Source organism: Pleurodeles waltl, chromosome 5, assembly GCF_031143425.1.
Source record: "Pleurodeles waltl isolate 20211129_DDA chromosome 5, aPleWal1.hap1.20221129, whole genome shotgun sequence".
In the NCBI taxonomy this organism is placed as follows: Eukaryota; Metazoa; Chordata; class Amphibia; order Caudata; family Salamandridae; genus Pleurodeles; species Pleurodeles waltl.
Genome location: NC_090444.1, coordinates 1,294,244,842 through 1,294,261,423, shown reverse-complemented (window position 1 = coordinate 1,294,261,423; position 16,582 = coordinate 1,294,244,842). Strand labels below are relative to the sequence as shown.

General features: G+C 45.0%; 1 protein-coding gene across 1 annotated transcript in view; it reads left to right on the top strand.

Moving 5' to 3' along the window:
• The window catches only part of MMS22L (MMS22 like, DNA repair protein), a 426,716-nt gene that overhangs the window by 402,514 nt on the left and 7,620 nt on the right, over positions 1–16,582 (top strand). The window contains exons 22-23 of the mRNA XM_069235533.1: positions 3,634–3,730; positions 14,405–14,572. Of these exons, the coding sequence (XP_069091634.1) occupies positions 3,634–3,730; positions 14,405–14,572 (265 nt within the window). The remainder of the gene's footprint in view (positions 1–3,633; positions 3,731–14,404; positions 14,573–16,582) is intronic.

The window sequence follows — 16,582 nt, the reverse complement described above, 5'->3', positions numbered from 1 at the left end:
TGCAGAGCAACCGTTTCTTTTGATTGTATCACCAGGAAGAGAAATCAGGAGGACAGGTTGCTGCACAAGTCATTTGAGCCAGTGTCCATTGGAAATCAGACATTTTGTGCTTTTCTTCACCTTAAAAGTGCTGTCTGAGTTCCATCTGAATTAGGAAATCATTCTTCTGACCTTCTTTCCTTGTTCCCAGGCCTCCTTGCCTGAGGAGATTCTCCATAACAGACATTGCATTTTGATCTGTTGCAGACCAGGGCCTTCAGGCCCAGAGTCCTGTTTTTGTAACCTCTTGGAGCAGTGAAGCTAGCTGATGTGCTTAAAAAAAAGAGGCCACTGTTGCATGATGGATGCTACATTCTATTTGGAGAGCAGCTTCATCCAGTGTCAACGAACATTCCACCAAAGCTAACACTGCATCAGTGGTGCTGAGCTGCTACGTAGGCTTCCTCATAGGCATTTTAGCATCATAACCCAGACCTTTCTTGTAAAATTCAGGGCTCCCCGCAGCATGTTTGCTGCCTTCTTTTTCCTTCTCCCAATCTTTTTCTCATCTGTTATTGAGTCGGTACACAAATAGGGACTGGGAAAGACATAGGAAATAGGAGTAGGCTAATCTTACCAATATGGCAACTCTGTTATGCTTTGTACATTGAACCTCTACCATTATCTGATGGCAGCTGTTCTGCTCTGTTACAGTCCTTTTTACACATTTTCTATTTTAATGGTTTCATCAACTAGTCTCTTAGTTGAGAGTGTCATCAGTAAGAAAATTATATAACAAGGTACTTGAGCGCAGTTGAGGCATTTATTTACGCTTGGTTTTTAGAGATTCCTTTTACTTTTACATGTATTTTTTAAGTAGGTGTCTACTAGCATATTAGCATATTTTGCTTTCATTTAGCTGGTCCATGATTTTCTGTAAAGAGTAAATGGGTTGGTGGCTTATGGCCCTGTTGCATTTTCTGAGTGTGCTTGATGTTTTATTGTAACCCATATCCCTTATTTGAAGCTGTGCTTCCTATTGTTTCATAAATATTTTAAATATAACCGGGGAAAGCGAAGACCCCTGGAAATGCATCACGTTTGTCTTTGAAATTGATCCTGCTTTTTCAATGACAAATTCGCCATCTCATTAACCTGCTTATGGCTACATAGGAGAGTTTCAGTTTGACATACAAAGTCATATATAAAGAACAAGCTCACTGCAGAGTGGGAGACCTCTTTTTACCATGTTAGGAAAACCACAAGCAATGCTAGATTTCAGATTATACAATTCAACATGCTAAAATGGACAAGCGTAGCCTAAATGACACTATGTAAAATTGAACGTAGCAGAATTAGCATCTACCCTACATAAGAGGAGCCAGAGTCAACTTTTCTATGTTTGATCTGCTCTTTTTTCAGCCATTTGCTTCACACTGTATGCATAATCAGACCAATACTCACAGTTACGGATGTCCTCCATGCTTGCTTGTTTAATGTAACACTCTTCTCAACTAAGAACAAAATGCATAGAAAATCTGAGCTGCTAACTTCACTATCCACTAAAAGAATAATAACTAATTATGTGGATGCCTAAAGAATGCTCTAGCTTGAATAGGTGGTTTAAAGGTCAAATGCTGATGAAAATCTAAAACTGGTTAGAAAGGATGATAAATTGGAAGAAGATCTGGTGGACTGGCAGTGATACACCCAACACCTGCTGTATCCTCCTGACAAGATGCCACCATAGGATATGTGGACGAGCCACCACTTATTGTATTCACTTACTCAAGCTCTTAACTAAATATAAATGCATGTAAATAGCATAGTTTTCCTGTTATGTTTGGCAATTAAGTTTTGTGGTGAAGACGGACCACTTGGTTTTGGAAAGCTTAGCACACCTTCAACAATTTATGGAAAAGTGTGCAAATCTATTTTAGGGGCTATGGCATGGTTGAGGTTGAAGAATATGAAACTTGATCAGATAAAACCATGTCGATTTCTCTGAATGCCCTTAAGTCCTGTTGCTAAAAATTATGGTCTACAAGATGGCCCTATGTGTAAGCAGCTCTCTAGTCACTTGAATAAACCTCCAGAGACTATGCTGCCTGTACAAGTGCTTGCAATGCTGTGATATGGAACATAAACTAGTATACTTAAGTATTTGGGACACCAGTTGTAATATGAGAACATAACATGTGAGTAATAAGCTAATATTTTATCACAAAAAGCTATTTCTATTTGTGATGCTTCAGTGTAATTACATTCTCATACCTATCTCCATCATACTAGGTTTAAATGAGTTGGCATAGTAATTGTACAATGTACTCATGATTAACACACCCATAGTTTACAAGAATTTCATGTTATTTAAGGAATCTAGAAAATAAATGATACGTAGGTAGACTGGAAAGGATCTGATGTCATGCGGTACGGAGTCTAAAGAGGTGACAGTACACATAAGGAATACGGATAAAATTGCTTGGAAAATGCTAGCAAGTTCCAGCCTCTACAAGACACCCATCACCCTTCAGAAATTGTCAATCTGGATCCAGCATATTGAACAGATTTAAATATTAGCAGGGTCAACAATCTTTCTTGTAGAGTAACCTGGTCTAAAGTGAAAGTCAAAGGAACATGCGCAAAATAGGGGTCAAATGTTCAAAATGTGGTGCTTTGGATACGAGTCTGGCTCCATAATGTAATATTGTTTTTTGGACTAGCTCGCATTTGGAAATCCCTCACAAAAATGAATTCCCATCATGCAGCCTGGATAGAACAAGGTTTCCATGAACGCTGTAGCAAGTTTTTAACAATTTGTTCTTCAATAACATATAAATCTGAGCAGATTGGCAGGGCTATTTATTGGGGGGTCTAATTGTATTTGCTTTTTAAGACACAAACAAGTTAAGATTGAATGTGCACCATGCATTAGAACTGTACCCGACTGTGCTTCAAAATGTGTATTTTGTAGCTAAAAAGCTAGTTATTTAGTGCATTGGTAGAATATGATGCATTTCAACATTTTGAGATTTGTTCTGGCACATACATTTGTGTCTGTGTCAGCCAATTTACAAGTTCATGTCATATTGTATCACATTTGTGCTCAGTCATTTTTTATCTTGTGTGCAAAAGCTTCTACTCTGTGTCTTACTGCTGTAGCATTTAATGGCGCAACAACTGACTGAATGTGTTCAATCAATCCTGGCACCAGACCTCCCAAGCTGATTGTTTTAATTTCAGAGAAGCACTGTAAGAGAGGAGCCCTTTTGCCCACCATGAACCACTGTAAGAGAGGAACCCTTTTGCCCACAATGGCCAGGAGTACAATAATGCATTATGACCTGTCCTCCTGGGAGGCTTCTCTGCTTAGAACCTCTAGGTGACTCCTGTCTATTGTGGTACTTCATTTCCAGGATTTATCTGAAGGTAGAGAGTCCCAACTCCAACAGACCCCCCAAACCTCCTGGATTCTAACAGTGTCTCCTGCATCTTCAAGACACCTTAGTCTTTTAGGTGTGGAGTGCAAATATGCTGTAGAGCTGTACAAGAACTGCTGATAAACGACTTTTTCAGAAACATTGAATATTCTGTCTGTTAAATCCGGTTATCTCTATCTGATGCATGCAATGGTTTATTCATTGTCTTTTGCAGTAAGGAAGCTTTCTACAGATGTGATGCAGCACTTGGTGGAGGCCTGCCAAGTTGGACCTGCAGAAGAGCCGAATGCCCAGCTCACTGCTGTTGTCAGGTATTCTCTCATACTATCAAATAAAATGCAAACATTCTGCCAATGTAACTGTAGAATAGCCTAAGGTATAAATACTGCTCCTGCTTTGTGGCTGTGTATAAGAGCTACAGGGCCGGATTAACAAAATAGTTTGAGGCCAGGAAGTAATACTACAGGAGTACTCTTTTACTTACTCTTACACAGCTTTGTGAATCAGCCTTGAAACATCCAGCTCCCTATTAGTAAAAGTGCAGAGAGGGCAGTCCATTCTACTTGTACTAACTGTTTGGGAATATGACCCGAATATTCCCATTTTCAGTGTTGTGATGGTTTAGGGCTGATTGACAAAGCCTTGTAAAAGTTCATAAGAGTAGGCATACTCTTTTAGATACTCTTACATGTATTTGAGAATTGCCTCACTATTCACAGTGACACATATACAAGCATTTTCCTAAATGAGTGGAGATGCTTATTTATTTTTAGCTATCGCTCTGTTGTCTCAGATTCTGCAAGGACACTCACCTATACCAGAATTCCCATTTCCATTGCTCTTTGCTGTTAGTGTCTTGTTAATTTTTTCTTTAGCACTACAGGGAGTGCAGAATTATTAGGCAAGTTGTATTTTTGAGGATTAATTTTATTATTGAACAACAACCATGTTCTCAATGAACCCAAAAAACTAATTAATATCAAAACTGAATATTTTTGGAAGTAGTTTTTAGTTTGTTTTTAGTTTTAGCTATGTTAGGGGGATATCTGTGTGTGCAGGTGACTATCACTGTGCATAATTATTAGGCAACTTAACAAAAAAAAATATATACCCATTTCAATTATTTATCATTACCAGTGAAACCAATATAACATCTCAACATTCACAAATATACATTTCTGACATTCAAAAACAAAACAAAAACAAATCAGTGACCAATATAGCCACCTTTCTTTGCAAGGACACTCAAACGCCTGCCATCCATGGATTCTGTCAGTGTTTTGATCTGTTCACCATCAACATTGCGTGCAGCAGCAACCACAGCCTCCCAGACACTGTTCAGAGAGGTGTACTGTTTTCCCTCCTTGTAAATCTCACATTTGATGATGGACCACAGGTTCTCAATGGGGTTCAGATCAGGTGAACAAGGAGGCCATGTCATTAGATTTCCTTCTTTTATACCCTTTCTTGCCAGCCACGCTGTGGAGTACTTGGACGCGTGTGATGGAGCATTGTCCTGCATGAAAATCATGTTTTTCTTGAAGGATGCAGACTTCTTCCTGTACCACTGCTTGAAGAAGGTGTCTTCCAGGAACTGGCAGTAGGACTGGGAGTTGAGCTTGACTCCATCCTCAACCCGAAAAGGCCCCACAAGCTCATCTTTGATGATACCAGCCCAAACCAGTACTCCACCTCCACCTTGCTGGCGTCTGAGTCGGACTGGAGCTCTCTGCCCTTTACCAATCCAGCCACGGCCCATCCATCTGGCCCATCAAGACTCACTCTCATTTCATCAGTCCATAAAACCTTAGAAAAATCAGTCTTGAGATATTTCTTGGCCCAGTCTTGACGTTTCAGCTTGTGTGTCTTGTTCAGTGGTGGTCGTCTTTCAGCCTTTCTTACCTTGGCCATGTCTCTGAGTATTGCACACCTTGTGCTTTTGGGCACTCCAGTGATGTTGCAGCTCTGAAATATGGCCAAACTGGTGGCAAGTGGCATCGTGGCAGCTGCACGCTTGACTTTTCTCAGTTCATGGGCAGTTATTTTGCGCCTTGGTTTTTCCACATGCTTCTTGCGACCCTGTTGACTATTTTGAATGAAACGCTTGATTGTTCGATGATCACGCTTCAGAAGCTTTGCAATTTTAAGAGTGCTGCATCCCTCTGCAAGATATCTCACTATTTTTGACTTTTCTGAGCCTGTCAAGTCCTTCTTTTGACCCATTTTGCCAAAGGAAAGGAAGTTGCCTAATAATTATGCACACCTGATATAGGGTGTTGATGTCATTAGACCACACCCCTTCTCATTACAGAGATGCACATCACCTAATATGCTTAATTGGTAGTAGGCTTTCGAGCCTATACAGCTTGGAGTAAGACAACATGCATAAAGAGGATGATGTGGTCAAAATACTAATTTGCCTAATAATTCTGCACTCCCTGTATGTAATCAGTGCTGTTCATGGCCTCCCTGGTAAACATGGTAGTAATGGCTTTAACGGTAGCTATTGTCACTGTATTTAGAAATGCCTACTAACCTAAGGGGATTTCTGACAATAAGCTTGTTACCACTAGTCAATTCAACATCCTCATTCGGCCTTTCGCTGGCCAAAACATTTGCACATAATTAGAGGAAAGGGTCTGGACACGCTCCAGCTATTGCTTCAAATGTTGCCAGGAAAATTTTTGCAATATTCCACTCTTCCTCATTACTCACAAATTTTAAATGACACCAACAGGGTCTCTGATTACTGGGGAGTTTTGTAAGATAAGTACATTATAATGATAGAACACCTACCTTTTTAGGTTGCGCCAGCAACAGTGCACACACTGCATGCCCTCTCGCATGCAAGAAGTATTGTTTACAATGAAGGGCTTTTAAGCCCGCCCATTGCTTACCATTTGTTGGCTTCATTGTCATTCTTCTTTACTGACTCATAATGTGCTAGTGTATACCAAGCGTCACTTCCTTTCCTTTTTAAGGAGCATAAACTAAGCACAGATTGATTTGACTTAATTAGTGTACCCATCCACTGCTCTAGCTGTGAATGAGGTACCATTTCTTCTTCCCCCACTCCTGCTTCTTTATGGTCCTTCTTTCCTCACCCCTTCTCTGTGTTGCTGCCCCACTTCGGACAACCCCCTTTTATTCTCCCCCAGTCCTCCCATCGCCCCCCCCCCCCCCAGACCTCTCTTGTTTTGCTGTACCCCACCCATTGCCTGTTACTGCTGCTTCCTCCCCTGCAGCTCCCTCGTATTGTTTCCACCCAATCCCCTGCCACTGTCCATTTTTGCTGCTTCCTCCCCAGCACCTTCTTTTGTGGCTTGCTTACCCTTGCACCTTTTTTTTAAATATATTGCTATGATGCGGCCACACTGCCTGCGTCATGGAGCTTTTTCTTTCTTGACTTCAAGCCATGTTGCGCAGCAGCTTGTACTGCTGTGGAGCATATCTAAAAAAAAAAAAATGACAAAGCCAATAAATCTTACATTGGTGAGACCTATTGGCTTTGCCAATGCTTGGATATGTATTGGTTGTGATAGCACAACTGTCAAACAAACCTCTTGATCACAGTAGGCAGAGTGAGCCTTTTTAGCTATTTACTTTATATGGACCTCTGTCATCCCTTGACTCAAGGCTTTGCCAATCACATCTTGAAACACCTTATATTTTTGGCTGTTTATGTGTGTCCTTCTAACTCGACATTAGTTCTTGCATTGAACTGCATGAGGGATTGCTTTACAAATCTAGTCTTCTCTGTCTGCCTATGCTGGGTCACTCCCCTTGTCTCGCTCTAATATGCTAACTATGCATGCATTAGGACCTCTGATACAGACATCTAGTTTCAGATTCCTTACGTTCGAATCTCCCCCAGGCGTTAGTCTGGATCCGGAGATTTTTCTCAAGCAGTACCCTTGCGCGCTGTTATGTGGCGTTGATCGGCTCAACGTCGTCCATGCCAGATATGATGTTGCGGGTATTATATAGCCCCCACCCCGACGTGCTGACATCAGTTCTTTTCTTTCTGTGCCAGCCAGTGCTGATCCAAAGAAAGAGCTACCCCTCAGTCGTTTTGACTGGTCTTTGTTTGGCTTTTGTTGAAACTTTTTTGAGTACTCTACTCCTGGTGCGTCAAGGATATCTTCTCCTAAGTCTGGGTTCAAGCTCTGTGGATCCTGTCATCGGACAATCTTTGTGATGGGTCCGCACCTCGTGTGCCTTTGGTGTTTTGAGCACGTCCACGACTCGAGTCATGTTCCGAGTGCTGGGCCATGAATCTGAAAGCTTTGTGGGAATGGTTCCTAAAGCTGATGGTGCCCTGGTGCTCTGCTCCATGTAAATCCCATTCCGGTCAAGAGGAAAGTCTTGGGATTGGTTGCTGAGACCCCCCTCTTCGTTGTCCCACTCCAGGTTCTTGGTGCGATCGGGTAAGCCGAGGCATAAGAAGTCGCCTTGTCCATCCGCAGACGAGACAATGGAGCATAGTCAAGCTGAGCCTCTCTCACAGAGCCTGGTTCTGTGCTGGCTCCGTGCCTCCCTGAGTTTCCAGGAGCTGGAGCGACCCCTGCCCTACTCAGAGTTTTATGATGCCATGCGCCTCGTTTTTGGACAGTCCTGGTCCGCTGGTGTTCCTTCGGGCCTAAGGAATCGGAAGGGGCCTCTTTGAGTTTCACACCAGCAGCTTTGGCTCGGCTCTGAGCTGCACCCATGGATCCCTTGCTGGATCCAGACTGGCGCCGGTCATGCCACCTTGATCTTCTCCGGCACCGGCCCTGAGGTACGTGCTCCCAGCGCCGCCTGTGCCCCCAGGTGGCACCGCCCCCATCCTCATTGCCGACTCTGACACAGAGTCAACTGGGCGTTGTACGGGGCCGAATCTGCGCTGACACAGGCCTTGCCCTCTGTCGGACCCAGTGCCTTATTCCTTTGGGCTAGGTTAGTGAGGAATGAGAGGGGTTGCTGGACCCTACAGAATACCAGCTCCAAGACCTCATGGACTGACATACGGACCTGGGTGAAGCCAGTGGACTTAATACCTCACCAGATACTGGCATGCTCTCTCCCCCACTGTGGCTATGGAAGAGGGGGCTTCATATTCCATGGAGGTGCAGAGAGCAGCCGAGGTCCTGGACCTTGAGCTGCCTTCGGTGGCAGTCAGGACTAACATCCTGACAGGTGCTTCAGCCTGGGGCTTCATCCTCTGAACCCTTATTGCACTTTAATGAAGCCCTTAGAGATGTCATACTGGGTACCTGTTGGAACCCAGCACAGGGGCTCCTGTGAACAGGACAATTGCCTGCTGCCATTGCCGTGCACCAGGTTTCCCAGGTTTACTAACACAACACCCCACCACTGAGAGCTTGGTTATCTGAGCCTCCACCTCCTAGGGTGCGTTCTCTTCAGCACCTCCAGATAGGGAATCCATGAGGCTGGACACTCTTGGAAATATGTTTTTTTCCACCAGCCTGGGATTGTGGTCTATGAACATGGCATGCCTTTTGCACCATTATTCCCGCACGCTGCTGTATACAGTTGCTCAAGTGCTCCCACAGGTTCTAGACGAGGCCGGGCTGTACTTTCTTAAGCAGTTGCTATTGCGAGAGACACAGCAAAGTTCACGATCCAAATTGGACTGGACATGACCGACTCACTGGGCAGAGCGGTTGCTTCAAAAGTGGCCGGGATGCGCCACGCATGGTTGAGGACATCTGGCTTTTCAGAAGGATGTTAAGCTAATCTTAGGGGCAGTCTTTTTGATGTCACCCATCTCTTTGGGGAGAAATCAGGCTTGGCGCTCGAGCGCTTCAAGGATTCTCGTGCTACGACCAGGTCCTTGGGCCTCGTGGTGGCCCCTCGTCCCCCTCAGTCTGCTTTTTCCCCCTTTTGTGACTACGGTAGGAGTGCCCAGCCACATCCCTTTCCCTCCAGCCACTATGCCGCACAAGCATTCGCAGACTCTGCATGGCCGGGAACGTGGAATCAACCATCCTCATGGATCAGGGAGCCGGTAGTCTGACCAGTCCACCGTCATCCCCAAACCCCCCTGTTACCACCCCTCCCCCCCCCCCGCCCCCACTCCAGCCCCACTCCCCCCCCCCCCAAAAAAAACTACCTCCAAACCTTCCTAGTCTGACTCTTCTCCACTAGGGACCAGTTGGAGGCAGGATCCACCATCACCTGTTCCACTGCCAATCCATCATGTTGGACAGGTGGGTTTTGCAGATATCCGAAGGGGCTACTCCCTCCCTTCTAGACTACCCGTCCATCCATTCCACCATCTTATGATCAGATGTCGGAGGATCACTTGGCACTTCTCCAAGAGGAAGTTACAGCTCTCTTGGCAAGGGGAGCCATAGAGAAGGATCATGTGCCAGAAGTAGGTCATGGTAGTTATTCCCACTACTGTCTGGTGCCCAAAAAGGACAAGGGACTTCACCCTATCCTAGACCTTTGGTCCTCACACTCTTTCTCAAGAAGAAGTTATAAATGCTCACCCTGGCTCAGGTTCTATCTGCCCTGAATCCTGGAGACTGGATGGTAGTTTTAGACTTGCAGGAAGCATATTTCCATATTCCCAACCTGCTTGCCTACAGACGTTACTTGTGGTTCACAGTAGGCCACGAGCACTTTCGGTTTACCGTACTCCCCTTTGGCCTTACCAGTGCCCCTCAAGTGTTCACCAAGGTAATTACGGTTGTCACAGCTCATCTGTGTAGATCAGGGTTTTCAGCCTTCCTCCATCTTGACGACTGGCTGTTGAAGGCGGGCTCACGCCAGGTTGTTGTCTCCCACCTCAGACTACAGCGGTCCTCCTGCATTCGCTGGGGTTCACTATAAATGTGCTTAAGTAACACTTGACTCCCTCACAAATGTTCCTTTTCATCAGAGCTGTTCTGCGCACAGTGCAGTTTCGGGCTTATCCTCCAAAGCAATAAGTCCAGGATACTCAGGCTATGATACCAATGTTTTAGCCCCTATCCTGAATTTTGGTGAGAATTACTCTGAGGCTGCTGGGCCTCCTACATCCTGCTGATGACACTTGCATATGTGGGCTCTGCAGTGGGACCTGACTATCCAGTGGGTGCAGCATCAGAAAAGTCTCCCTGACCTGCTCCAGATCTCTGAGGCAACTGCACGAGCCCTGCAGTGGTGGCTAACGAACACTGATTGTGTCGGAGGCAAATCTCTAAACCTTCCCCAACGAGATCTGACAGTAGTGACTGATGCATCACTCTAGGAGTGGTGCGGCCACCTGGGGGAAGCAGAGATCAGAAGAATCTGGCCGCCGGCAGAGACCTAGTGGAGCTCCAGGCAATCAGACTAGCATTTCTTCCCTCTCTCACAGGGAAGGTAGTGCAGGTGCTCACGGACAACACCACCGTAATGAGGTACTACAACAAGCAGGGCGGAAGGTATTGTGGACCCTTTGTCAAGAGGCTCTGCGCCTCTGGATGTGACTGGAACAACAAGGTTTCCCTGGTGGTTCAACATGTTGTGGGCTCTCTGAACACCAGAGTAGACAAACTCAGCCAGCAGTGCTTAGTCGATCACAAATGGCATCCCCATCCTTAGATGGCATAAAGTCTCTTCCAGCAGTGGGGAGAGCGTTGGTTAGATCTGTTTGCCTGCTCGGAGAACCTGCAATGGCAGCAGTATTGCGCATTGGAGTTTCCAAGGTGCCAATTCCTTGACAACGCTTTTCGTCTTGAGTGGAACTCAGGCCTCCTGTACGCCTCTCTGCCCATACCTCTTCTGCCCAAACTCCTCAAGAAGATCAAGGACGACCAGGCCCAAGTAAACTTTGTGGCTCAGGACTGGGTATGAAGAGTCTGGTATCCCGAGCAATTGTGCTTGCCCACTGATTTTCCAATCTGACAGCCCCTTCGGGAGGATCTTCTGTTGCAGGAGTAGAAGATGGTTCTCATCCCAAACCTGCCCAGTCACTGCCTTCTTGCGTGGAGATTGAGCGGCTACAGTTGACAGCTTTAGACCTTCCTCCCGGAGTCTTTAATGTAATCTTGACAGCCAAGCCTTCCTCCACCAAAGCAGCATGCGCCTGTTGTTGGAAAAAATTTGTGGCACGGTGCACAGACAAGTCTGTTGACCCCCTTTCTGCGGTTTTGTTGTTTATCCTTTCTCTGGCCAGCCGGGCTCTGCAGTGGGCACTCTCATAGGTTAACTGTCTGCCGTTTCTGCTTTTTTGAGGTTGCGTGATCAGCCTTCCTTGTTTAAGTCTTCAAATGTAAATAGGTTCCTTAAAGGCCTTACTGATATGTTTCCTCCATCTCCATTCACTATTCCCCACCGGGATTTGAATTTTGTTTTTACATTTCTGATGTGCGCTCCTTTCGATCCTCTCCATAATTGTCCAATTAGGCTTCTCACTTTGAAAACAGCCATCCTTGTGGCCATTTCATCTGCCCGAAGAGTGAGTGACCTGCAGGCGTTGTTATCTAAGCCACTGTACCTTTCTGTTCTATTCTGACAAAGTGGTGCTTTGCACTACGGCCTTCTTTCTACCAAAAGTGGTTACGCCCTTCCATGTAGGCCAGTCCATCACCTTGACTACTTTTTACTCACCCCGCGTCCTTCTAAGGAAGAGCAGACACCACCACCTGAACCCAAAAAGAGCATTGGGGCTCTACTTTGTCCTTACCAAAGAATTCCAGTTGGATAGTCAACTCTTTGTTGGTTATTTGGGTGCAAAGAAAGGTCAGGCAGTGCATAAGAAAAACATCTCCAGATGGGTTGTGCTCTGCATTAAAGTGTTCTATGCAGTGGCTAAGAAGCAACTCCCTGAGGGCTTGCGTGCTCATTCTACCAGATCCAAAACTGCAACCATTGCATTAGGACGCAGAGTTCCAGTCCTTGACATCTGTCAGGTGGCAACATGGGCATCTCTGCACGTTTACCAATCACTACTACCTTGACAGTATAGGGATGGGCACTTTGCCCATTCGGTCCTGCAGGACTTCAGTATGATCTTCATTCGCAGACCCACCTCCGGGGATGGTTTTGCTTGGACATCCATTCTAAGGTAAGGAATATGCAACTAGATTATTCTATCAGATGGACAAGTTACTTACCTGCAGTAATGCCTTATCTGGTAGAGACAATATCTAGTTGCAGATTCCTTACCAACCCACCCATCCTCCCCGCTCTGCAAACTGATTTCTAGGGACAGGGACTCCCTTTCAGGACTCTAGTTTTGACGCACCGGTGATCAGTGTTCTTCATGGCTCTGTGCTTCTGGTGTGGAAAGTCGTGAAAACAAACTGACATCAGCGCACTGGGGTGGTGCTTATATAGGACCTGCAACATCATATCTGGTGTGGATGACGCCAATGTCAAACATGGAGCCGATTGACATGACCTAATGGCGCGCAGGGGTACTGCTCAAGAAAAATCTCCAGATCCATACTGATGCCTGAGGGAAATCCTAAGGTAAGGAATATGCAACTAGATATTGTCTCCACCAGATAAGACGTTACCGAAGGTAAGTAACTTGTCTGTTAAGCCCAGACCTCTCTTTGCCAATGCCTGTTGTCAAAGCCACCCAGCTTCTTTGAAATATAGTCTCCAAGCACTGTATGTCTTCATGCTTACCCATTGTCTACATTTCACTGCACTGGCTGGAAATGAGGGGTGCTTTCTTATTCGTTACCTCACGCCTGTTGAAAAGTATTTTGCTTGGAATGGTAGGAGAAAAGTTAGCACAGTTTTGAGGTAAGTACAAGACTTATAGTTCCAGTCTCTGGGTGTTAGGGTGTCCACAGGTTGGGGTTCAAGGTAACCCCAAACACCCACCACCAGCAACACTTGGCTGAGCAGGTCCAGAGCTCAAATTTGAGGTCAATTTAACAAGGGCTCATATGGAGACTGGGTTAATCAGGCCAGCTTACAGGTAAGTACCCGCGTCTACAGAGGGCAGACCTGGAGGGGTTTAAAGGAGCACGGGGGGCCACAGGCCAGCACCAAACACACACCCTCAACAGCGCAGAGGCGGCCAGGGTGCAAACACAGCGTTGGGCTCCCAAAGCTTTCCTATAGGGGGACCCCTGGGGTCACATAGATGCTGCAGTCTGGGTCCAGGGGATCAGTTCCGTATGACCACAGGCTAGACAAGGAGGGCGGCTGCCTGCTGGACGTTGCTGCACCGGAGATCGATTCCCCAAGGCCAGGGGGCTGCGGGTGCAGAGTACCTTTTGGCGACCGGTATCTTTGTCTGGTTCTATTGCGTTCATGGGGATCCTCTGGATTCAGGCTGCAGGCGTTGTCGTGTTGGGATGGGAGGGGTCAACCCAGAGTGGGGACCAGCTCTAGTCGGTTGGGCCACCAGGACATGGGCTGTGGGCGTCGGGTGCAGAGTGGGCAGAACTGCAGATCTGGGGTGGTTCTGGAGTCCTTGGATGGAAATTAATCTTGCACAGGGCTGCTGTCCACGGCAGCTCTTAATCTTCTGTGATGCAGGCAGATACTCTGGAGGCTTTTCAGAGGCCGGTGGTAGTGTGCATGTGCTTGGTGAAGGGTCCCCCAGGGTGGCATAATACTTGCTGCAGCCTTTTCGGGACCTTACCTGGCAACAGGGCCCTTGGTACCATGAGTACCTGTTACAAGGGACTTAACTGTGTGCCACTGGTGTGCCAATTGAGGGTACAATTGATACAGTTTTTGGGAAAGAACACTGAAGGTGAGGCCTGGTTATCAGGATCCCAGCAGACACTCAGTCAAGTTGGCATCAATATCAGGCAAAAAATGGGGGGTAACCATGCCAACAAGGGTACCTTCCTACCGTTCCTGTTTGTGACTTTCTGGCCATAGGGACAAAAATATTTGTTTCTCACCCTTAGAAATGTTTGCCTTCAGATTCAAAGCTGTGCTTATTGATGTATTTTTTTTTCAAATTTGTGGTCATTTTCTCTGTTTTTTTCTAACTTTATGTCTAGTCGCTTCTTTCCTTGTAAATTATACAGTTTGTATTGCAGGCAGTTTGTCCAGGATTATAGTGCTACATATGATCACCAAGTGTACAGCATTTTGGAGGTGTTGTCCGTCCTTGACCAGCGTCTAGTTATCAGCCTGATTCCTACAATGACTCAGTGCCTGAAGGATTCGGAGCACAAACGAGGGCTGGGCAAAAACACAGCACAAAGGTACCTAATGATTTGTTGTTCTTTCAATAACATTCCCATGGTGTCTCATTTATGAATCTAAACCTTGGGATTAAAGCTTAGATTTTATCGCATTTTGAGATTGATATAAAGGCATGGTACTGCTAACTGAAAATTGTTATATCTTAGCAATAATTAGTTGTTCAAATAATATAAACAAACTGATCTATAATGCTTATCATATCTATGCAATGTCGATATATGCCACCTTTCACTCCAGAGAACTATTTCATACTAAAATGTCTACCAAATTTAAATAAAGCACTATTTTTTACCACATATCTATGATGCAACAATGAAGAAAATGGGAGAAAAAAGCCAAAAGAGCTTACACACAGTTGCAAATTTTTTGTTTCCGTACATAAGGGTGACGCCTTCAGAAAGTGAGGTGGTGTAAGTTGCAACAAAGGAGGAGAAGAGACTGCACCATTTGGAACCAATGAGAGCCCTAGCTTTTATATCTATTGAGATAAAAAGCAGAGTAGATGACCAACTTTTTGTTGGGTTCAGAAATGTAAAGAAGGGGAGGGCATTTTGGAAATAGATGTTATCCAGGTGGATCATTCTTTCCATAAAAATGTGCTGTGCCTTAGCCAAAAAGAAGTCTTCTTAGGACTTTTAAACTCATTATCCTAGAGCTCGGGTCAACACTATGACCTTGACCAGGGGTGTTCTGATGTGGACATCTGCTAGGCAGCTCCATGGGTATCTGTGCACACCTTCACCAGGTATTACAACCTTAATTTTCAAATCTTTAGGGAGGGCCATTTTGCACACTTGGTTGTTCAAGGTTTTCTGGTGTGAAGCCTACCTCTACAACCCACCACCTCTTGGGAAGCACTGCTTTGGCATTTATTCAAAAGGTAAGGAGTCTGTAGCTAGATTTATCTTTGTCACTTACCTTTGTTAGGTCTCTTTCTGGTGCATACTCTATCTAATTGCAGTTTTGCAACTGCCTGCTTTCTCCCCATTCTGTGGAATAGACTTATAGGTGTTAATATGGTTCCGTATTAGATTCTGCACACTGTCATGGTTCTTAATTGGTTACCAATGCTCTGCTTCTAAGGGTGTGTAATACTTTTTTGTAAACTTATGTCAACGTTCAGGGGTGGTGTCTATATAGGGCACTGCATAGTCACTTTATGAAGGTGGGAAAAGGCCACCATGGAGTCTGATATCACAATGTGTCAGCATTTGCAGCAGTTAATGGAAAAGTTTCCACATCCAGACTGTTGCCTAGGGTATTCAGAAGGTGAGGAATCTGAAAGTTTGCAGCCAGTAACTTGTTTGTTTGCCTGCTTGTCGTTAATGGCTCTATGCTAGGAGATATCCAGTTACTGATCTAGCTCGTAAGAATGGAATCAGTCTAGTTTCCTTTTTATTTCAGGCAATGCCCTAACTTCCACAGGAGCTAGTTGAGCACTTCTTCCTGAAATAAAGACCCGTTACAGATAACTAGGAAAGGCTCTAGTACAGTGATTCCCAACCTGTGGTCCTTGGACCACTAGGGTTCCATAAAGCCTTCTCAGGGGATTTATGACTGCTTAGAAAATTAAATAATATTAACAAAATAATAAAGTGTATATAAAATAAGGGGCTGAATGTACAATTGAAACTGTTAAAACATACTGTAAATGTCAAGGCTAAAAATTAAATTAGTATCATCAGATTGATCTGTGGGAGTAGTGGACGTGCATCAAACAGAATTTAGTATTGATGATGTCTGGCTTCAGTCGAATTTAGAAAAGCTCGAACCTTCCTATTCAATTTTTTTTTTAATTTTTTTGTTTATTTATATTTGTTTGAAAAGAAAATGTGTTATCGTTTGTGTATGTGTTTGATGAATACTTGTTTCTGTATTTTTTGTGTAATAGTTTGTGGTTCAAATCATTGATAACTGTTTAGGCCTGGGTCCCCAGCTTCCAGTAAAGACTCATTCCAGTAATGAATCAGTGGGGGTCTCCGGCTTCCATTAATGATAAAGTGGGTGAC